The sequence below is a fragment of the Ranitomeya variabilis genome, chromosome 2 (genome assembly GCF_051348905.1).
Source record: "Ranitomeya variabilis isolate aRanVar5 chromosome 2, aRanVar5.hap1, whole genome shotgun sequence".
NCBI lineage: Eukaryota > Metazoa > Chordata > Amphibia > Anura > Dendrobatidae > Ranitomeya > Ranitomeya variabilis.
Genome location: NC_135233.1, coordinates 377,521,566 through 377,540,869, shown reverse-complemented (window position 1 = coordinate 377,540,869; position 19,304 = coordinate 377,521,566). Strand labels below are relative to the sequence as shown.

Sequence of the window (19,304 nt, the reverse complement as noted above, 5' to 3'; positions counted from 1 at the left end):
TCCCATCTTCCAAGAGCTAGTCCTTTTGTATGCTTTACTATGGTCTCTTGCCATTGAGAACCATGACACATAACCTTATCAATCCCATACTTGGTTCTTTTTTTCATAAGGATAGTATGAGATGCTTTATAAAATGGTTTTCTGAAGTCGAGATATACTATATCTACCACATTTCTGTGATCCACCTAGTCGGTGATTCCATCATAGAAGGAAATTAGTCTGGCATGACTTGTTTCATACTACTGCTGGGATGTTTGCTCCTTCTAGCAGTACTTACATTTTTTCCAATATAAAAAAATAAAATAAAAAGACAAAATAAGACCATAAATTGTTTTATTTCATGTACTGCTGTAATTTACAGCAATAAGGATTTGGGTGTCACGGCCCCAGGTTGCATGTAAACGCAGATATCGGATTAGCTCCACCAGGTGTAAGCTTCTCAATATACGACAGTCTACGTGAGGAAGAGCAGACGCCTCCCCCAAATACTGTCACGGGGCAGACCTCATAGAGGTTAATGTTAGCCCCAAATCAAAGACTTCACAGCCCCGGAAGTCTGGTCAGTGTGAGGTCTTGCTGGATACGCCGTCATACTGATGACCATTTAATGGGTCTTCAATTTTGGAAGCATCGGATTAGAAAAAATTAAAAGAGAGCAATGTTAGAAAGAGTGAACAACCCCTTTAAGGACACCTCTACCTCTCCAAGAGAATAGATTTAATACTGACCTCATGGTGTCTGATCACTGTGTGTACAGGCTGGCAGCAAAGACTATATCCCTCTTGATAAGCTGTGAAGCGGCTTCCATTTTGGCGCAGAGCGTGGCATCTCCGACCAGACGAGCAGCGGAGCGCACGTCCCGGCAAGCTTCATCCAGACGCTGCACACACCGCACAATGAGGCCCTCCTGGATGTCTGTGAGTGTCATAATCTCGGAGAAGGGCTGGAAAGGAAATACAAGTAAGATATTAAGTTCAGTACAAGAAAGTTCCTGTTCACTGACAGCAAGCAGAGATCTTTATAATGGTGTGGAATTAAAATATAGTAAGAAGCCTGCACACAAGTTCATTATACAATGATCGCTCAATATTAAACCCTTTATGATGCTGCACGTCTGCTGAAGAGTCCCTCATTACCATGCCACGAGCCCATTCATAAACCACCTCCGTCAGACCAAACTTGTACTGTGCAACAAAATCTTCCACCGAATCCTTCAGACCGCACTCCCGCTGAATCAACGCCAAACGTTCCGCCAACTCCCGCACCTTCTTCACACCCTGTGGGAAAGAGCAGAAAGGGGCTATATGTCCCATGTGTGCGGTTTCCCAGGTACATTATTCTTGTAGAGAGTGAGCAGTATTCTAGTAGTTATATTCTTGTACATAGGGCAGTATTATAGTAGTTATATTCTTGTACATGGGGGCAGTATTATAGTAGTTATATTCTTGTACATAGGGGAAGTATTATAGTAGTTATATTCTTGTACATAGGAGCAGTATTATAGTAGTTATATTCTTGTACATAGGATCAGTATTATAGTAGTTATATTCTTGTACATAGGAGCAGTATTATAATAGTTATATTCTTGTGCATAGGGGCAGTATTATAGTAGTTATATTCTTGTACATAGCAGTATTATAGTAGTTATATTCTTGCACATAGGGGGCAGTATTATAGTAGTTATATTCTTGTACATAGGGGGCAGTATTATAGTAGTTATATTCTTGTACATAGGGGGCAGTATTATAGTAGTTATATTCTTGCACATAGGGGGCAGTATTATAGTAGTTATATTCTTGTGCATAGGGGCAGTATTATAGTAGTTATATTCTTGTACATAGCAGTATTATAGTAGTTATATTCTTGCACATAGGGACAGTATTATAGTAGTTATATTCTTGTACATAGGAGCAGTATTATAGTAGTTATATTCATGTACATAGGGGCAGTATTATAGCAGTTATATTCTTGTACATAGGAGCAGTATTATAGTAGTTATAGTCTTGTACATAGGAGCAGTATTATAGTAGCTATAGTCTTGTACATAGGAGCAGTATTATAGTAGTTATATTCTTGTACATAGGAGGCAGTATTATAGTAGTTATATTCTTGTACATAGGGGACAGTATTATAGTAGTTATATTCTTGTACATAGGGGCAGTATTATAGTAGTTATATTCTTGTACATAGGAGCAGTATTATAGTAGTTATATTCTTATATAAATGTGGCAGTATTACAGTAGTATTATAGTAGGTATAGTAGTAATATTGCATACATCAGTTGCTTTCTTACTTCCTTCAACGTGTCTGTAAGTTTTGGTTCACACTGTGTTTTATGCTGGAAGACGAGGCAGGACAGCATGGCAGCGATCTCCTCGGGGTTAAGGGGCGACAGAGCTCCATCCAGCACCAGCTCCGTAACCAACAGTTCATGACTGCAAACCTCACAAGCCACACGGCCCTTCAGCTGCACAGCGCCACCATCATCTATGTACTTCAGGGTGCGCAGGACCTGACATCACAAGATGACAGCGATGAGAACAAGCAGCAAGTTCTGGCAGAAGACCCAGGTCAATCCCAGCAGATCCCTAAACATTCGTCTCCACTGACTTACATCGATTCTTTGCTGGTACTCGGGCAACAGACTCAATGACTGCTCAGACGTCAGGAAGCGGAGACGATCCAGCTCATCCATGACCTGTGATCTCTGCTCTAGACGGAGATACTAAAAGGATAAAAAGGACGGAGTCATGAGAACGAGAAAAGGAACAAGGTCAGAACACGTGCGTGCAGAAGTCAGCGATGATGTCACCTGGGAGGTAAAACGGGGACTGTTCGGGGAGCTGAATCCCCTCAAGACTCCTTCCAGTCTCTTGACCCTGCTGACGGCCTCCACCACCTCCAGCTCCTTCAGCTGTAGATCATTCACAGGGCACAGCGCTGACAGCGATCCAGGTGGCAGGTCCGCCAGCCGTGCCAGCTCCTGGGTCACACCGGATACTGCGGGGCCCGGAGGGTCATTTCTGTGATTGGGAGAGAAATTCATGTAGGTCAATAAATGGCCTCAGAGTGGACGAACAGAATCACGATGTTATAGGTGAAGTACCTGAAGCGTGGGGTCTGGCTCCTAGCGACATTGTCCAGAACTTTATCGGCATGGACCCTTAATGTCTTCACAGTTATCATGAGAATTTCGGAGGAGCGGAGCTTCAAGAGCTTGTAGTCACATGGCCCTAAATCAGGAGGGGCAAACCAATGAATGCTCACATAATATGAGAGTGCGGACTACAGTCACAATCTGCCAGCCCATAGCTCTTGTCCATGGTCAGACTTGACAGTAGGCCCTCGCTCGGATTAGCAGGGTCTACTTGCTCCCGGGATATTACCCTTTAACTCCTATGGAAGGATCTGCACATTGCTGCAGGGGACCTTCGGTTGGTTCTGCAGAGTAGTAGCTGACTGGTAGAGCGGGCGAGTAAGAAAAGCTAACACGCTAGGCTGGGGCAGGGACAAAATCAGAACTTATTAAAGGTAGGACAGAGTCTGCCAGACCTTGACAATACTCACTCGGATGAGCGGGGTCTAGGGGTTGCTGGGATAATACTCTAACTCTTATGCAAGGATCTGCACATCGCTGCAGGTGACCTTAGGTTGGTTCTGCAGGGTAGCAGCTGAGTGGAAGAGCGGGCGAGGAAGAAAATCTAACAAGTTAGGCCAGGGCAGGACCAAAATCAGAATTTAATACGAGAGTGCGGACTACAGTCACAATCTGCCAGCCTGTAGCTGTTGAGCATGGTCAGACTTGACAATAAGCCAGTCGGATTAGAAGGGTCTAGGGGATGCTGGGATAATATCCTTTAAATGCTATGCAAGGATCTGCACAGAGAGATGGTGAGGAAAAAAATCTAACAAGCTAGGCCTGGGCAGAAACAAAATCAGAACTTATTTAAGGTAGGTCACAGTCCATCAGACTATACAGTTGGGCCTGGATTCTGTCACTCATGCAGGCTGGACAACGCTAGCACCACTGGCTATCTTCTCTGAGAAGACCACCCCACTAGAAGACCATTTTTTAATGCATTCTCCCTTTTGACCAGATATTACTAGGAAGGTCACACGTTATGTCCTGCCAGCGAGATAAAGGCTTTTTTGTTTGGCCTCTTCTTACCCTCGGGGCGGAACACTTTGGTCATTAACAGGTCATCAGGACATGGCGCCATCTTGTTATCCTTCTCTGCTCGTGGAGTAGAGGCCATCGTACCATCGTGTTTCTTCTCACACAGCACCAGTGTAGTGTAGATCTTATTGGTGGCATCTGATGACACCTAAAGGGTAAGAGACGATGGTCGTGTGCTGTAGAGTACGCCGGTCACCCCGGGTATGGCGAGTTCTGGGTGAAATCCTACCTGCAGGATGACTCCGGGCACCCAGGGGTGATAGTCTGTACGGATGATGACGATGCGTCCCACGCTTAGACACTTCATGCCGTTGATGGATTCGACCACTTTTTTCTAGATATCGACACAGGTTTGGAAAACGTAACTTTTCAAGTTATCAATTTTTAAAGGTGCCCTCTCCATCAGGAACGGTGCGATGGTACTGGCGGTACAGGTGTAATGCGAGAAAGTCGCACCGTGCCAGATGATCCCGCTACATAACGGGTCTATACCTTATGGAACAAGAAGGGGTTAAATATGTCCACCAGAGCATAGGGACAATCAGTAATCCATAAGCAAAGATGGAGGACTTAGAGTGCTACCTGCAGCATCTCCCTTGTGTAGACGAGTTCCTGCACCGTCACAAAATAGTCATAAAGATCTGCCAGGTCCCCGGAGCACTCGACGTCCCCCATGTCACCCAGAGTCTTGGTCAGGACCTTAATGCGTTGTTCATGGGCCTGTGAAATAAAAACTTATTAACACATAGCTCAGGGGTCTCTAACAGCATACTCTGGTAGAGAGCATGCTCGGAGTTGTAGTTTCACAGCACCTGAAGTGTCACAGGTGGAGACGAGGGGTGAGTAGACAACGCGATAGTCCGCAATCTGGTTCTGGAGCTGTGTGGTCTCCTCTTCTGCTCAGCAAGAAAATCCCAAAAAACGGTTCTGAATTTTTAACCCTGTGTTGTAAGCACTCACCTTGCTATCTTTTTGGGTGTGGGCTTCAGCAAAACTCCTCTTCATCATGTCCTCCACTCTCAAAGCCTCGACACGGAGGAGATTCAGGATCATGGAGTATGTGAGACGGAACTGGGAGTGCAGCTGGGTGGGCTTCCCCTGGTCAGGAGGGGGGCAAGGAGTTTAGTAGGGTAAGACGGTGATATAAAGAAGCCCCCATCGTGATCAATAATCTCCATCTCTCCAGTGGAAACGGTGCGGTCAAAAAAAATTCTGTGTGACCTGCGGGTTTCTTGTTTCTGCTCCTCCACAGGGCTCCGGCACAGCATGAAATCATGTTACTGTGAAAAAAACGTGACTAATGATCGCGAGTGTGGGGGGTATGTGCCGTGTGGTGCTCGCGGTCACCTATAGCCGCCCACGTACACTATCATTAGTGGCACTGAAGCAGCGTGACATTGTAATATAATGTCCTAGGCCATTACATTCCCATAAATCACAGGCCTCCTCTCTCACAGCGTGTAATTTCAGAGAAGCTGCAGCCGCATCCCCCTCCTCAACCCGATTACTATTCAACACTACCCATCTATCCAGCAAGTATCATAGACTGCTGCATTATTGCAGTCTTGTGTCTGAAACACAGCGAGATTTATGACAAAACATACTTTGTGAGGCTGCCATGGCTGACTAGTCCGAGGCCGTCACCCGGCGGCCCTCCTCTCCTCGATTGACAGGTCTCTCCCCTGTATATTTATAGGTAAATCTGAAAGTGATTTGAAGATGGCGGCTACAGCGTACAATCCCGAGAACATTGAGGAATAAGTAAGATTCCTCAGAGGTCGAGGTCGGTCGATGCATCACGTCTGCAGCAGGTTATAACAGCTAGAGGGGCTTTACTAAGTACTGACACTAGTGGGGTGAATAGTTCAGAGTCAGTAATAACAGCATTTTTTAAAGTATCTGTAGGAATCTCGTTATATTAGTTATTGAGCGATTTACATTGTTCCTGATTAGTTTATTGCAAAAATGCCGCTAATAATCCGAATTTGCAATAATCTTGCTTGCACTTGTCCCCATCATCTACCTAGTTGTCCCGACCGCCATCCTCACCATCATCATCTTGTGCAGGTCGCTCATCTCGGGCACGTCGGATTTGCACAGTATGATCACCATTCCGGTGTTGTCCAGCCCTCGCCGTCCGGCGCGCCCGGCCATTTGTATATACTCTCCTGTGTGAGGAAGCATTGGCCATTACTGCACCGCCATGAAAGTCGCCCGGTGATCAGAGCCCGCGGCTCCTGAATCTGGCGGATCGCACCGTGCCTGGACGTGACGTACCCGGAGTCAGGTCTCTGAAGTTGGATCCATCGTGCTTTCGGATGGAGTCAAACACCACGGTGCGGGCCGGCATGTTCACCCCCATAGCAAATGTCTCTGTGGCAAACAGGATCTGAGGAGCACAAAGAGAAGGCGTTAACCTTGGCCACTCCTCTGGTGTTCCTTCTAGAAATTTACCATAAATTAGTGTCACCGTTCCCCTTTAAGGTCGTGTGTCCCCATCGTCTGATACAGAACAATAAGTGCCGCAGAACCTGTAGCGACACCCTGGTGAAAAGGGTTAACGGTGACCCCCAGCAGTCAACTTATTCGGACATTTGCAGGAGGAATAACAGAGGAGCGAGGTTCAATACTGACCTTGACGAGTCCGCGGCTGAATAACATCTCCACCACTTCCTTCAGGATGGGCAGGATCCCGCTGTGATGGATCCCGATCCCCCTCTTCAAGAGGTCCAGCATATGCAGCACCTGCAATCATGACATAGTTATTTAACCGCAGCAGACATGCTGGGAGTTGTAGTACCTTGATACCCCCCGGGGCCGTGTGTGTGCCAGGAGACCATGTACATACCTGGGGGAGCTGGCGGTCGCCCCCACGCAGCCGGCTCAGGCATTTGTTGTAGTACGTCTGGATTTCACTCCGCTCAGGCGCCGTACACAAGTCCACGGTGGTCAGCGCTCCGGCGTTCTGCTCACACCGGGTACGGGAGAATGTGAACACCACGACGGGCAGAGCGTCCCTCTGCCGCAGGGACTGGATGAGTGACAGCCAGGTGCCCTTATCCTGTGGGGGGACACCGGACCATTAACCCTTCCTCCTCCCTGACCAACCTCTTCCCCATCCTTATGGTCTCTTACATGTCCGGCGCCTCCTCCATGTGGGTGTTTGGCCCCAAATGTCTGCGAGTACCTGGAGGAACGCTCCTTCTTTGCTTCAACTGCGGCGTAGTATCTGTAGAGAAGGCAGAGGGGCTTTCACATAAGAACGTCACTATTACTAGCGCAATTGGTAAGTAAACCCCTGCCCTGGTGGTGCCCGCAGAGATTACCAGTGCATTTATGCCATCCAGTGCCCTATGGGCGGCCAGGAGACTATTAAAGGTAAATGTACCATTGAGGTTAATAAAAGGTGCCCCTAGTGGTGGCCACAGAAATTACACAATTAGCTCAAGAAAGCTTTAAGGCGGCTGGACACAAAGTGCTCTTTTTTTTCCCCCAGAATCAGGACTACTCTTGGCTATAGGATGTTTTCGGCTTTGCAGCTCACCCCCATACAATTCAGTATGGCCGAGATGTAATATCAGACAGAGGTGATAATTGGGGGGTCTTACCCCTTGGTTTGGAAGGTCCCAGTTGCATCTTGCAGCAGAAAAAACTGGTTGAGTGTTTTCTGACTATTTCCTGTGTACAGATAGTGCTCCAGAGGGACCGGCCTCTTTGATGTACTGATGACGTAAATCTTCTTCTTCTTAATTCTCCTGTAAGGTAAAAATATGGAAAAAAATCACCCACAAACAACCTGAAGGTCTCTGACGGCCGCATTCAAGGGGGGCCCGATCCCGAGCCACAATGCTGCTGAAGACTCCCGATCCCCCAATAAAGAAAAAACTATGCATGTTTGGTATCTCCGTCCTCGTGCTGACCTGAAGAATCATAATAACAGGTCCGTCTTACCATACAGTGAACATGGTAAATAAAAAACCAAAAAACTATTGTGGAATTGCACTTTTTGTTTTGCAATTTCATTGCACTTGGAATGTTTGTCCAGTTTTTTTTCCCCCAATTTCTCCCCACTGTGATTTGTTTCCACATTTTTCAGCACATTATATGGCAAAGTGAACAGCATCATTCAAAACTACAACTCGTCCCACATAAAGCAAGCCTTCGACGGCGATGGAGACAGAAAACTAATAAAGAGAGGAAATAAAATAGTCCCGAGGAGGATCATGATGGTCAGCAGTCTCCGTGCCGCCATGCGGGGATATCACACTGCTATTAGATGTAAATTAGTCTCAGCAGTTAATAAACGACTCACCCGATCCAATCTGCGAACTCCACGGTGTTGGGGACGGTGGCGCTCAGCAGAATGATGTTTACGTGGTCCGGGAGCATTATAAGGACCTCTTCCCAGACTACACCGCGCTGGGAGGGGGAGCACACAAGGGGTTAATACGGCTGTGACAGGAACTCATCTCAATATGGAAAAAAAGATTATACACACCAACCTCAGCGTCATTAATGTAATGAACCTCATCGAAGATGACCCACTCTAAGTCCCGGATGACGTCAGAGCCGTTGTACAGCATTGACCTGGGAGAGTGAAGAGTAGATTTACTTTACGTACGCCCTCCATGCCACATGCATATAAAGGGTTAACGGCCTGATCTTACATAAGTAAAATAGCAAAGTGATTGTAAAAACTACCAACCACCCACCCCCGAACAAGCAGGAGCCCACCATCCCCCCAGCAAGCAGGAGCCCACTGTCCCCCAGCAAGCAGGAGCCCACCATCCCCCAGCAAGCAGGAGCCCACCGTCCCCCAGCAAGCAGGAGCCCACCGTCCCCCAGCAAGCAGGAGGCCACCATCCCCCCAACAGGCAGGAAGCCATGATGCTGGGGAGCAGCGCGCTCCTGCAGAAGATAATGGGAACCACCCATTAAGAAACCTTGTAAATACATCCTGTATTATTACTCCAGAGCTTCATTCACAATTCTGCAGGTGAAGAAAGTCTGAAAATGAAGAATACAGAAGGAGCCATACACATACAACCTTTCCAGTACCTTAAGATCTCGGTGGTCATGATGAGACACGAGGCACCGGTGTACAGCTGGACATCCCCCGTGATCAGGCCGACGTCTCTGAAGGTGATCCTGAAATCTCTGAATTTCTGATTGGACAAAGCCTTGATTGGAGAGGTGTATATAGTCCTAAGGAATGGAGGCCAGGCCAGGTAAGGTGCGACTGACAGATAGGGGGCAGTGTAGTCTGATACAACCCCGGAGGTCTGCAGAGGACGCCGCTCACCTGGTCATGTGCTTCAGAGACAATGCTATGGCGTATTCAGCCACCACCGTCTTCCCAGCAGACGTGTGAGCAGCGATGAAGACGGAGGAGCCGTCCTCCAGGCACTGCACGGCCTTCTTCTGAAACGTGTCCAGCTCAAATGGATGCTGCAAGGGGCAGTGACGTAGTACCGGGGTCAGACGGTGACGACCAGCGTAGACCGAGACTAGAGAACACGACAAGACGCACAACGTCTACATCTTACCTTAAAGGCCAGGTCCGGGATACGCTTATAGAAATCATCCACCGGGGAATGACTGTTCAGGGGGACGGCCCACTGCTCCTGGGGGGCTTCTGCTGGAGCCGAGACTGGTGGTGGAGGGGCCATAGTAGAGATCGCCTGAGAGAGAAGCGACGAGCGGCCATGATCCCATACACTATCTATGTATATATCCTGCCTGTTCATATGTGATCTCTACCGCTCATATCTTGGAGGCTTTCAGGGGACCCCTCGAGGCCGGCGCCCAACATTCTTGGACTGGTGCCGCCATTGTCTATATCCGTGTACCCAATATTCCTCCATCTCATATCTACAATCCCTCCTTTTACTCTTACGTCAATCTCGTTGGATTAGATAGAGGATTGCTAAATGTTTTGGCTTATCTGATGTGGTGGTGCATTGTGGAACATCACCCGGATAATGGAGAACATCTAAAACTTCAGAGTCCAGCACATTCTACAGAGCAGCTTAGTGATGCAGAATTCGGAATGCAGCTCGGGAGTATGAGACACACTAAAGGTACCTTCACACTCAGCAACTTTACAACGAGAACGACAACGATCCGTGACGTTGCAGCGTCCTGGATAGCGATCTCGTTGTGTTTGACACGCAGCAGCGATCTGGATCCCGCTGTGATATCGCTGGTTGGAGCTAGAAGTCCAGAACTTTATTTCGTCGCTGATGACCCGCTGTGTGACGCCGATCCAGCGATGTGTTCACTTGTAACCAGGGTAAATATCGGGTTACTAAGCGCAGGGCCGCGCTTAGTAACCCGATATTTACCCTGGTTACCATTGTAAAAGTTAAAAAAAAAACACTACATACTCACATTCTGATGGTGCGCTGCTGCCGAGAGCTTCCCTGCACTGACTGTGTCAGCGCCGGCCGTAAAGCAGAGCACAGCGGTGACGTCACCGCTGTTACTGCCGGCGCTGACACATTCAGTGCAGGGAAGCTCTCGGCAGCAGCGCGCCATCAGAATGTGAGTATGTAGTGTTTTTTTTTTACTTTTACAATGGTAACCAGGGTAAATATCGGGTTACTAAGCGCGGCCCTGCACTTAGTAACCCGATGTTTACCCTGGTTAACCGGGTGCTGCAGGGGCACTTCGGCATCGTTGAAGACAGTTTCAACGATGCCGAAGTCGTTCCCCTGATCGTTGGTCGCTGGAGAGAGCTGTCTGTGTGACAGCTCCCCAGCGACCACACAACGACTTACCAACGATCACGGCCAGGTCGTATCGCTGGTCGTGATCGTTGGTAAGTCGTTTAGTGTAACGGTACCTTAAAGCTCTAGAGATAACCAGTATTATGGGTACGACAGAGCAGACGTCCTCCATCCTCCTCCTCTTACCTCCACTCCCAGCTCCTCCAGGCTATCGCTTCTAGGGAGACCTTCAGCTTTAGGTCCTTTATCCTTCTCTTTGGCTTTTATTTCTTCTTCATCCTCACTGGAGTCTCCCAGAGTGAAATCTTCCAGAGACCCCAGCAGGCTGGTGAAGGGCAGGACCCCCGGGACTCGGGACCCATCTGATAGATTGAATTGCACTTTCATTATTTATTTATTTATTGTGGACATCTGAGATCGAGTGCAAACATCAAATCTGCCTGACAACAGCAAACGGATCTGTAATAGGAGTCACATGGGTTGTCGGCCACACGTGGGCAGATAAAATGTCCACTTTATTCTTTGCTTGGACCAGAGGGCAACCACTTTTTTTAAATTTATTTGTATGAAGGTTTTAGATTGAAACCAGGAGGCTTCATCCATCGTTCAATCTAAACATCCCTTTATTCATCCATTGCTCCCTCCATCCGTCGCTCCCTCCCTCTCTCCCTCCATCTATTGTGCCCTCCACTCACTGTGCTCCCTCCATCCATACCTACCTCCATTCTTAGCTCTAAACATCCCTTTATCCATCCGTCGCTCCCTCCATCCATTGCTATCTCCATCCATCTCTCCTTCCAACCAGCTCACCCTCCATCTATTCATTGCTTCATCCATCACTCCCTCCATCGATCTCTCCCTCCATCCGTCGTTCGATCAATCCGTCGCTTCCTCAATCCGTCGCTTCCTCCATCCATCGCTCCCTCCATCCGTTTCTCCCTCCATCCGTCTCTCCCTCCATCCGTCTCTCCCTCCATCCGTCTCTCCCTCCATCCGTCGCTCCCTCAATTCATCGCTCACTCCACTCATTGCTATCTTCATCCATCCCTCCTTACAAACATCTCTCCCTCCATACATTCGTTGCATCAACCATCACTGCCTCCATCCTTCGTTCCCTCCATCCATCCCTCCCTCCATCGCTCGCTCCCTCCATCCATCGCTCCCTCCCCTCCACCCATCGCTGCCTCCCTCCACCCGTCGCTCCCTCCACCCGTCGCTCCCTCCACCCGTCGCTCCCTCCATCCGTCGCTCCCTCCATCCGTCGCTCCCTCCATCCGTCGCTCCCTCCATCGCTCGCTCCCTCCATCGCTCGCTCCCTCCATCCGTCGCTCCCTCCACCCGTCGCTCCCTCCACCCGTCGCTCCCTCCACCCGTCGCTCCCTCCACCCGTCGCTCCCTCCACCCGTCGCTCCCTCCACCCGTCGCTCCATCCATCCGTCACTCCCCCCATCCGTCGCACCCTCCATCCGTCGCACCCTCCATCCATCCGTCGCTCCCGTCGCTCCCTCCATCCGTCGCACCCTCCATCCATCTGTCGCTCCCTCCGTCGCTCCCTCCGTCGCTCCCTCCGTCGCTCGCTCCCTCCATCCATCGCTCCCACCATCCATCCTTCGCTCCCTCCATCCATCGCTGCCTCCCTCCATCCTTCACTCCATCCACCCGTCGCTCCCTCCATCCGATGTGGCATCAGAGACACAGATGATAACCACATTTAGGGCAAAAGTTATTTTCTCATATTTTAGGACTGTACAGATATTAACTCTTCCTGTAACAGCAGCTATGCAGAGCGCTGACGCTCGGTGACTACCTATGAGAAGAGATTTCTATAAGGCTGCACATCATCCTGTAATAATACGATTGTTACCTGGCGTCTTGAAGCTCATCCCCTGTGTCCACCCCGGGGGAGCAGTCAGTAGATCTGTCATTGAAAGGAGACGAATATTTATCACTGGAGGACCCGACACGTCCGCGCACTACATTAATGATAATAGGCAGCTTGTAATACTACGTCTGCCCAGTAGAGGCGCTGGAGGTAAACTGCCCCCTTGCTGTCATGTCCTTCTGCAGATTACAATTACCATTATAGGCATTGTCCACCGCAGACCACCCATATAAAGCCAGTCATCCCATGGAAAGATGTGAAGGCTCCTCTAAGGGCTGCTGTAAAAGGTTTTTATGTATTATTAAGAGTTTTCACTACTTCCTACAGGCACCCTAACTCCAGCATGAAATGGCTGATAACAGGGGACAATAGATCGTACACAAAAATCAATGAAGCCTATTTCTGTCACAGCATCTTAAAGTTAAAAATGTCCGCCTCTATATATCAGCGAGAAACGGTACCTTTCTCAAAGTCCAGCGCCTCTTCCTCATCTCCAGTGGCCTTCATGTGTTCTAGGGTGGGCTCATCCATTCCCCCTGATAAAGAGAGACAAGGTGCAAAAGATTAAAGGGGTTGTCCAGGCTCAGATTGTGGGGGGTCTGATACCCAACACCCCCAGTGATCAGCTGGTAGCTGGGACAGCACAGGTCCATACACCACACAGAGCCCATTATAGGGTCTAATTTATATTATTATTATTATTTTTTTTTTTTAAAAAAAGAACATTAAAAGAAAAAGTTTGATGAAGATAAAGTTATAAAGAAATAAGATTACGTATCTCCGGATCTGTAAATGTCTCCTGTGTCAAAATATAAAAATTATTCTCTTATAAAGTAAATGCTGCAAAAAAAATTAAATAAAAAAATTGAAAAATGCCGAAATTAATATTTTCATTCATTGAATAATCCCCAAAAATGTAACGCAGGCAATAAGAACTCAAAAATGGTAGCGGTAAAATCTATATCTCGCCGCGCAAGAAACAACCCCTGACAAGGCCCCGAGAGCGGATAAATAAAACCGTTGTGAGTCTCAGAAAACGACGACTCAAAACTAATTTAATTCCTTTTTAAATATTTAAGAAAAATAAATAAACAAGTTCCTTACCGCTGGGATCTCACCGAGTGGCAGATCCGTGCCGTCAGCTCATTTTTCCCAAGCATTGAATGCCGAAAAACAAGAAACAAAAAAATGGAGGAATTGTGTTTCTCTTAATGTCACCGCACTCGCCATCTCTTTCCCGCCTTTCGGTACATTGTACAATGAATGGTGTCAATAAAAACTACAACTCAGCCCCAAAACAACAGATAAAAACACGTCCCTATACAGCAACGGAGATGGAAAAATAAAAAAAATTGGGAGAAAAAAATAAATAAAAGAGCAAAAATTAAAAGTGGCTGAAGTGGAAAGGGTTAATAGGAGCTTCAGTACAGAAAACGGCCACTACACTGTATGGAGCGCTGCTATTTACAGCCGGGGGTCTCTGCTGCCGGACCCTACAGGTCAGATACTGGTGACCTACATTATCGTCAGTATGAATATATACGGATGCCCTGTTACCGGGACTATCACCGTCTATTCGTCAGATGTTTGATAACTTACCAGGCCAGAAAGGAAAGTTAGAAGTGCTGCCCTTCACAGACTGTGACGGAGGCCCCGGGGGGCGGCGCAGGGAGAGAGAATTCTGGGCAGAGAGGCCGCTGTGCCCAATGGTAACCTGGCAAGAGAGAAGAGAGGCCAGGGTGAGGAGAGAAGGGAGGCTGGGGTGGAGAGAGAGAGAGTGGAGGCCGGGGTGAGAGAGAGGGGAAGCCGGGGTGAGGAGAGAAGGGAGGCCGGGGTGGAGAAAAGGGAGGCCGGGGTGAGAGAGAGGGGAAGCCGGGGTGAGGAGAGAAGGGAGGCCGGGGTGGAGAAAAGGGAGGCCGGGGTGAGGAGAAAAGGGAGGCCGGGGTGAGGAGAAAAGGGAGGCCGGGGTGAGGAGAAAAGGGAGGCCGGGGTGAGGAGAAAAGGGAGGCCGGGGTGAGGAGAAAAGGGAGGCCGGGGTGAGGAGAAAAGGGAGGCCGGGGTGAGGAGAGAAGGGAGGCCGGGGTGAGGAGAAAAGGGAGGCCGGGGTGAGGAGAGAAGGGAGGCCGGGGTGAGGAGAGAAGGGAGGCCGGGGTGAGGAGAGAAGGGAGGCCGGGGTGAGGAGAGAAGGGAGGCCGGGGTGAGGAGAGAAGGGAGGCCGGGGTGAGGAGAGAAGGGAGGCCGGGGTGAGGAGAGAAGGGAGGCCGGGGTGAGGAGAGAAGGGAGGCCGGGGTGAGGAGTAAAGGGAGGCCGGGGTGAGGAGAGAAGGGAGGCCGGGGTGAGGATACAAGAAGAACCAGTCTTTATATTTAGCTGATTATCTATTATATCTGCCCCTGGGAAAGATGGAAGATGAGCAACATGGCCACCAATGCAGAGAGTTGTCACCACACGGGGGAGCTGTAGTGATGGTGTTTTTGTTGCCACAGCATAGTATTGTAAAGTATGTACACAGTGACTGCACCAGCAGAATAGTGAGTGCAGCTTTGGGGTATAATACAGGATGTAACTCAGGATCAGTAATGTATGTACACAGTGACTGCACCAGCAGAATAGTGAGTGCAGCTCTGGAGTATAATACAGGATGTAACTCAGGATCAGTATTGTAAAGTATGTACACAGTGACTGCACCAGCAGAATAGTGAGTGCAGCTCGGGGGTATAATACAGGATATAACTCAGGATCAGTAATGTAATGTATGTACACAGTGACTGCACCAGCAGAATAGAGAGTGCAGCTCTGGAGTATAATACAGGATGTAACTCAGGATCAGTAATGTAATGTATGTGCACAGTGACTGCACCAGCAGAATACTGAGTGCAGCTCTGGAGTATAATACAGGAGGTAACTCAGGATCAGTAATGTAATGTATGTGCACAGTGACTGCACCAGCAGAATACTGAGTGCAGCTCTGGAGTATAATACAGGATGTAACTCAGGATCAGTAATGTATGTACACAGTGACTGCACCAGTAGAATAGTGAGTGCAGCTCTGGGGTATAATACAGGAGGTAACTCAGGATCTGTAATGTATGTACACAGTGACTGCACCAGCAGAATAGTGAGTGCAGCTCTGGGATATAATACAGGATGTAACTCGGGATCAGTAATGTAATGTATGCACACAGTGACTGCACCAGCAGAATAGTGAGTGCAGCTCTGGGGTATAATACAGGATGTAACTCAGGATCAATAATATAATGTATGTACACAGTGACTGCACCAGCAGAATATTGAGTGCAGCTCTGGAGTATAATACAGGATGTAACTCAGGATCAATAATGTAATGTATATACACAGTGACTGCACCAGCAGAATAGTGAGTGCAGCTCTGGGGTATAATACAGGAGGTAACTCAGGATCAGTAATGTAATGTATGTACACAGTAATGTAATGTATGCACACAGTGACTGCACCAGCAGAATACTGAGTGCAGCTCTGGAGAATACTACAGGAGGTAACGCGGGATCAGTGGGGGATTTTTATTTCCTGTGCAGCCTTAGCTGTACCTCACTGATCCCCCGCAGTTCCCCGGTCGCTGCATTTCGCTCCATGCTGAGCTCCGTCTGAGGGGCGCTGATATCCATATGATACAGGGATGCCACATTCTTACTTCGAGGGAAAGACCTGAGAGAACAGGATAACTGGTCAGTAATGAACCTCAACTGGTGGGAAAGCAGACGACGCTCATGCACACAGTCCTGTAACATGGGGAATAATCCTACCGTCACCCTATAGAGGCCAATGTACAGCAAGTGTATGACCGAAGCGCCCCCTACTGGGTGAAGCCAGAACCCGGCAGGCAGGAGGGGACGTCGGTGCCCCATAAGGACATGGCAGACGATCTCCCCCAGATCTCACCTAGCCGTCATCTTCACTCACCTGCGGCTTCTATCAAAGTCATGGAGAGACAGCCATTCCGGGTCGGCGAGATACTGCTCAATCACTTCATAGGAGAGATCGACTTCATATGGGGGTAACCCATGAGGAACCTGCAATGAGGAGATGGGGAATTCAGTTTTAGCTTTATTTTTCCTTTTCTTTGTCCAAGAACCATAATTTGCCAAAGATTTTGTCTTTTCAGCGTTTATTGTTTGGTAAAAAAAAAACTACCTGGTAACAGGATCCTCCCAGTAAGTGATAACCAGACTGCTACAGAAATTTTTTTATTTTATTTTCTTTCCATTTTCTTAAGAAAAAAAAAAAATTCAGAACTTAAAAAAATTAATAATTAAAAAATAAAATGTGATTTGTGTGGCCATTGTCTGAGAGTCGCCACTTCTTTGATTTCTCCTTCGCTGGAGCTGAGTGAGGGCTCGTTTTTTGCGCTGTTTTATTGATGCCATTTTTATTGCAGTTTTTTAGGCCGATCGGTGATTGTAAAACAGCAATTCTAAAGTTCCATTTTTTATACTTCCGTTCACCTCCAGGGTTACACCATTTTCTAGTTATGTGAATCAGACTTTTACGGATCTGGCAAAACTACGTGTTTTACATTTTGGGTGGGAAAAAGGGGGAATTCTAAGTTTTTACATGTTTATTTTTTTTTTTTACCCTACACCTTAGTTTTCGGTGTTCACTAAGGGACTTGATATATATATATATATATATATATATATATATATTTTTTTTTTTTTTTTTTTTTTTTCCAATATTATAGTATATAGTAAAAGTCACAACTATCCCGGTAAGGTTTGGCTTCTTTGGAGTACCAAGATGGCAGCCATGGTGGTCTTCAGCAGGCCCCTGGCTGCCATGGCAACCCTTCCAAACCCTGCGATGACATTAGATCCCTAGACGAAAGCCCTTTTGGTACTTCTGTTAGAGACAGCGACGTTCAGGTGGTCACACAGCAGGGGTCAGAGCTGACTCGGATCTCTGCTGATAGGTGCGGCTGTATACCGCAGCTCAGGAGCCCCCATAGTGCGCCATGGGAGAGGAACGCGTTATCGTACGTTCTGTCCAAGAGTAACAATCCATCCCACGCGTTCACCATCCATCAGATAGTGACAGAAGGCATCAGAAATGGATGAAAACGATGAAGCAGCTCCTGTTGGTGTAATGTCCTCACCGTGGATAGAGGAAAGGTGGAGCCTTTAGGGTCGGGGGTGTCCGTGATCAGCTCCAATCTCCCAGCGATCCCTACTTCCAGTATAGAGAGCGGGAGATCCAGCGGATCCACAGAGGAGAGATCTGGAGGGTAAAATCACATAATTAGTTCCTCAGGGGTGTGGTCGTCTGTAGTAACCAATCAGATCCCAGCTTCCTTTTCCATCAGATGAGAGAAGCGATCTGATTGGTCGCTCGGGAGAACTCTGGCAACATCTCACCTCGCTTGCTCATTGCAGACGTCCGGAGCTCGCGCCACACAGGGACGGCTCTTCATGCGAGATCTAGGACATAACGAGAGATGGAAACACAAAGTGTAAAGCTTTATTAGCTTACCCCAAAAGTCCCTGTTACCATGGTGACAGAAGCCCCTCTAAATAAAGGAAGGAACAGATTGAATGAGGGGTCTTGTCATAAAGCATCATGTCCTGAAGCCTGCAGAAGACACATGCACAAGAGAAGACCCCGAATACTATGCTGATAGCTGCAGGCTATCATATTCTGTAATCAGGTGCCATGCGAAGAAGCCGTCCCGACTACAGCCCTGAGCAGACAAACAATCACAAGTAACGTGTAGTTACCATACAAAAAGCAGCACTTTGCTTGTGTGTCAGCGAGGAACGCCGGGAGCCTGACGTCACCAGGCGCAGGAAGTAACGTCAGTCTGTATCTGTCTCCAGTGGCAGCCATATTAAAGGGGGCACACAGCCGCAGCGTTGTATTACTTTGTCCTCAATAAGATGGCCGCCGCACGGCGACACGTAATAACTGCAGTTTTACCTCTAGTAACTAGACGTTGCGCAGCGTGGTGAGGGCATTGTAGGCGGAGACGTCATGACGCAAGTGGATGGCGGAAGGTAATTGTGCTTTTGTATGCGGCGTCTGGATGGTTGGCAGGGATGGGCACGTGACCGATGAAGTCCAGCTGCTATGTGGCGGATGGTTTGTCGGCAGCGACAGCTCCTGTTATGCCCAGAAGTGCTGGAATAAATGAGTGCAGGTCTGCTCTGTAAATCTCTGGGCAGAAATGAGACTGTAGGGGGAAATGTCAGGAGATGCTGCTTTTTATTGGAGAACTGTAAAGGAAACTCTAGATTACACTGTATATGGGGATCTCCAGATTACACTGTATATGGGGATCTATAGATCACACTATAGGGGATCTCCAGATTACACTGTATATGGTGATCTACAGCTCACACTGTATATGGGGATCTCCAGATTACACTGTATATGGGGATCTATAGATCACACTGTATATAGGGATCTATAGATCACACTGTATATGGGGAACTCTAGATCACACTGTATATGGGGGAAACCTAGATCACACTGTATATTGGGATCTCCA

General features: G+C 48.1%; 1 protein-coding gene across 1 annotated transcript; it reads right to left on the bottom strand.

Moving 5' to 3' along the window:
- Positions 1-316: 316 nt before the first annotated feature.
- SKIC2 (SKI2 subunit of superkiller complex) lies at positions 317-18,668 on the bottom strand. The gene is made up of 31 exons (XM_077286065.1): positions 18,535-18,668; positions 18,175-18,237; positions 17,916-18,037; positions 16,727-16,836; positions 16,354-16,471; positions 14,387-14,501; positions 13,249-13,323; positions 12,770-12,823; positions 11,092-11,267; positions 9,724-9,858; positions 9,480-9,625; positions 9,236-9,382; positions 8,680-8,764; positions 8,490-8,596; positions 7,786-7,932; positions 7,313-7,406; positions 7,026-7,238; positions 6,812-6,922; positions 6,455-6,566; positions 6,227-6,345; positions 5,138-5,275; positions 4,760-4,897; positions 4,407-4,511; positions 4,169-4,325; positions 3,107-3,233; positions 2,813-3,023; positions 2,615-2,725; positions 2,294-2,512; positions 1,137-1,277; positions 729-943; positions 317-613 (listed from the first exon to the last, which is right to left on the bottom strand). The coding sequence occupies exons 2-30, from the start codon at positions 18,185-18,187 to the stop codon at positions 743-745; spliced, it is 3,747 nt and encodes a 1,248-aa protein (XP_077142180.1). The 5' UTR covers positions 18,188-18,237; positions 18,535-18,668; the 3' UTR covers positions 317-613; positions 729-742.
- Between the last annotated feature and the right edge of the window lie 636 nt (positions 18,669-19,304).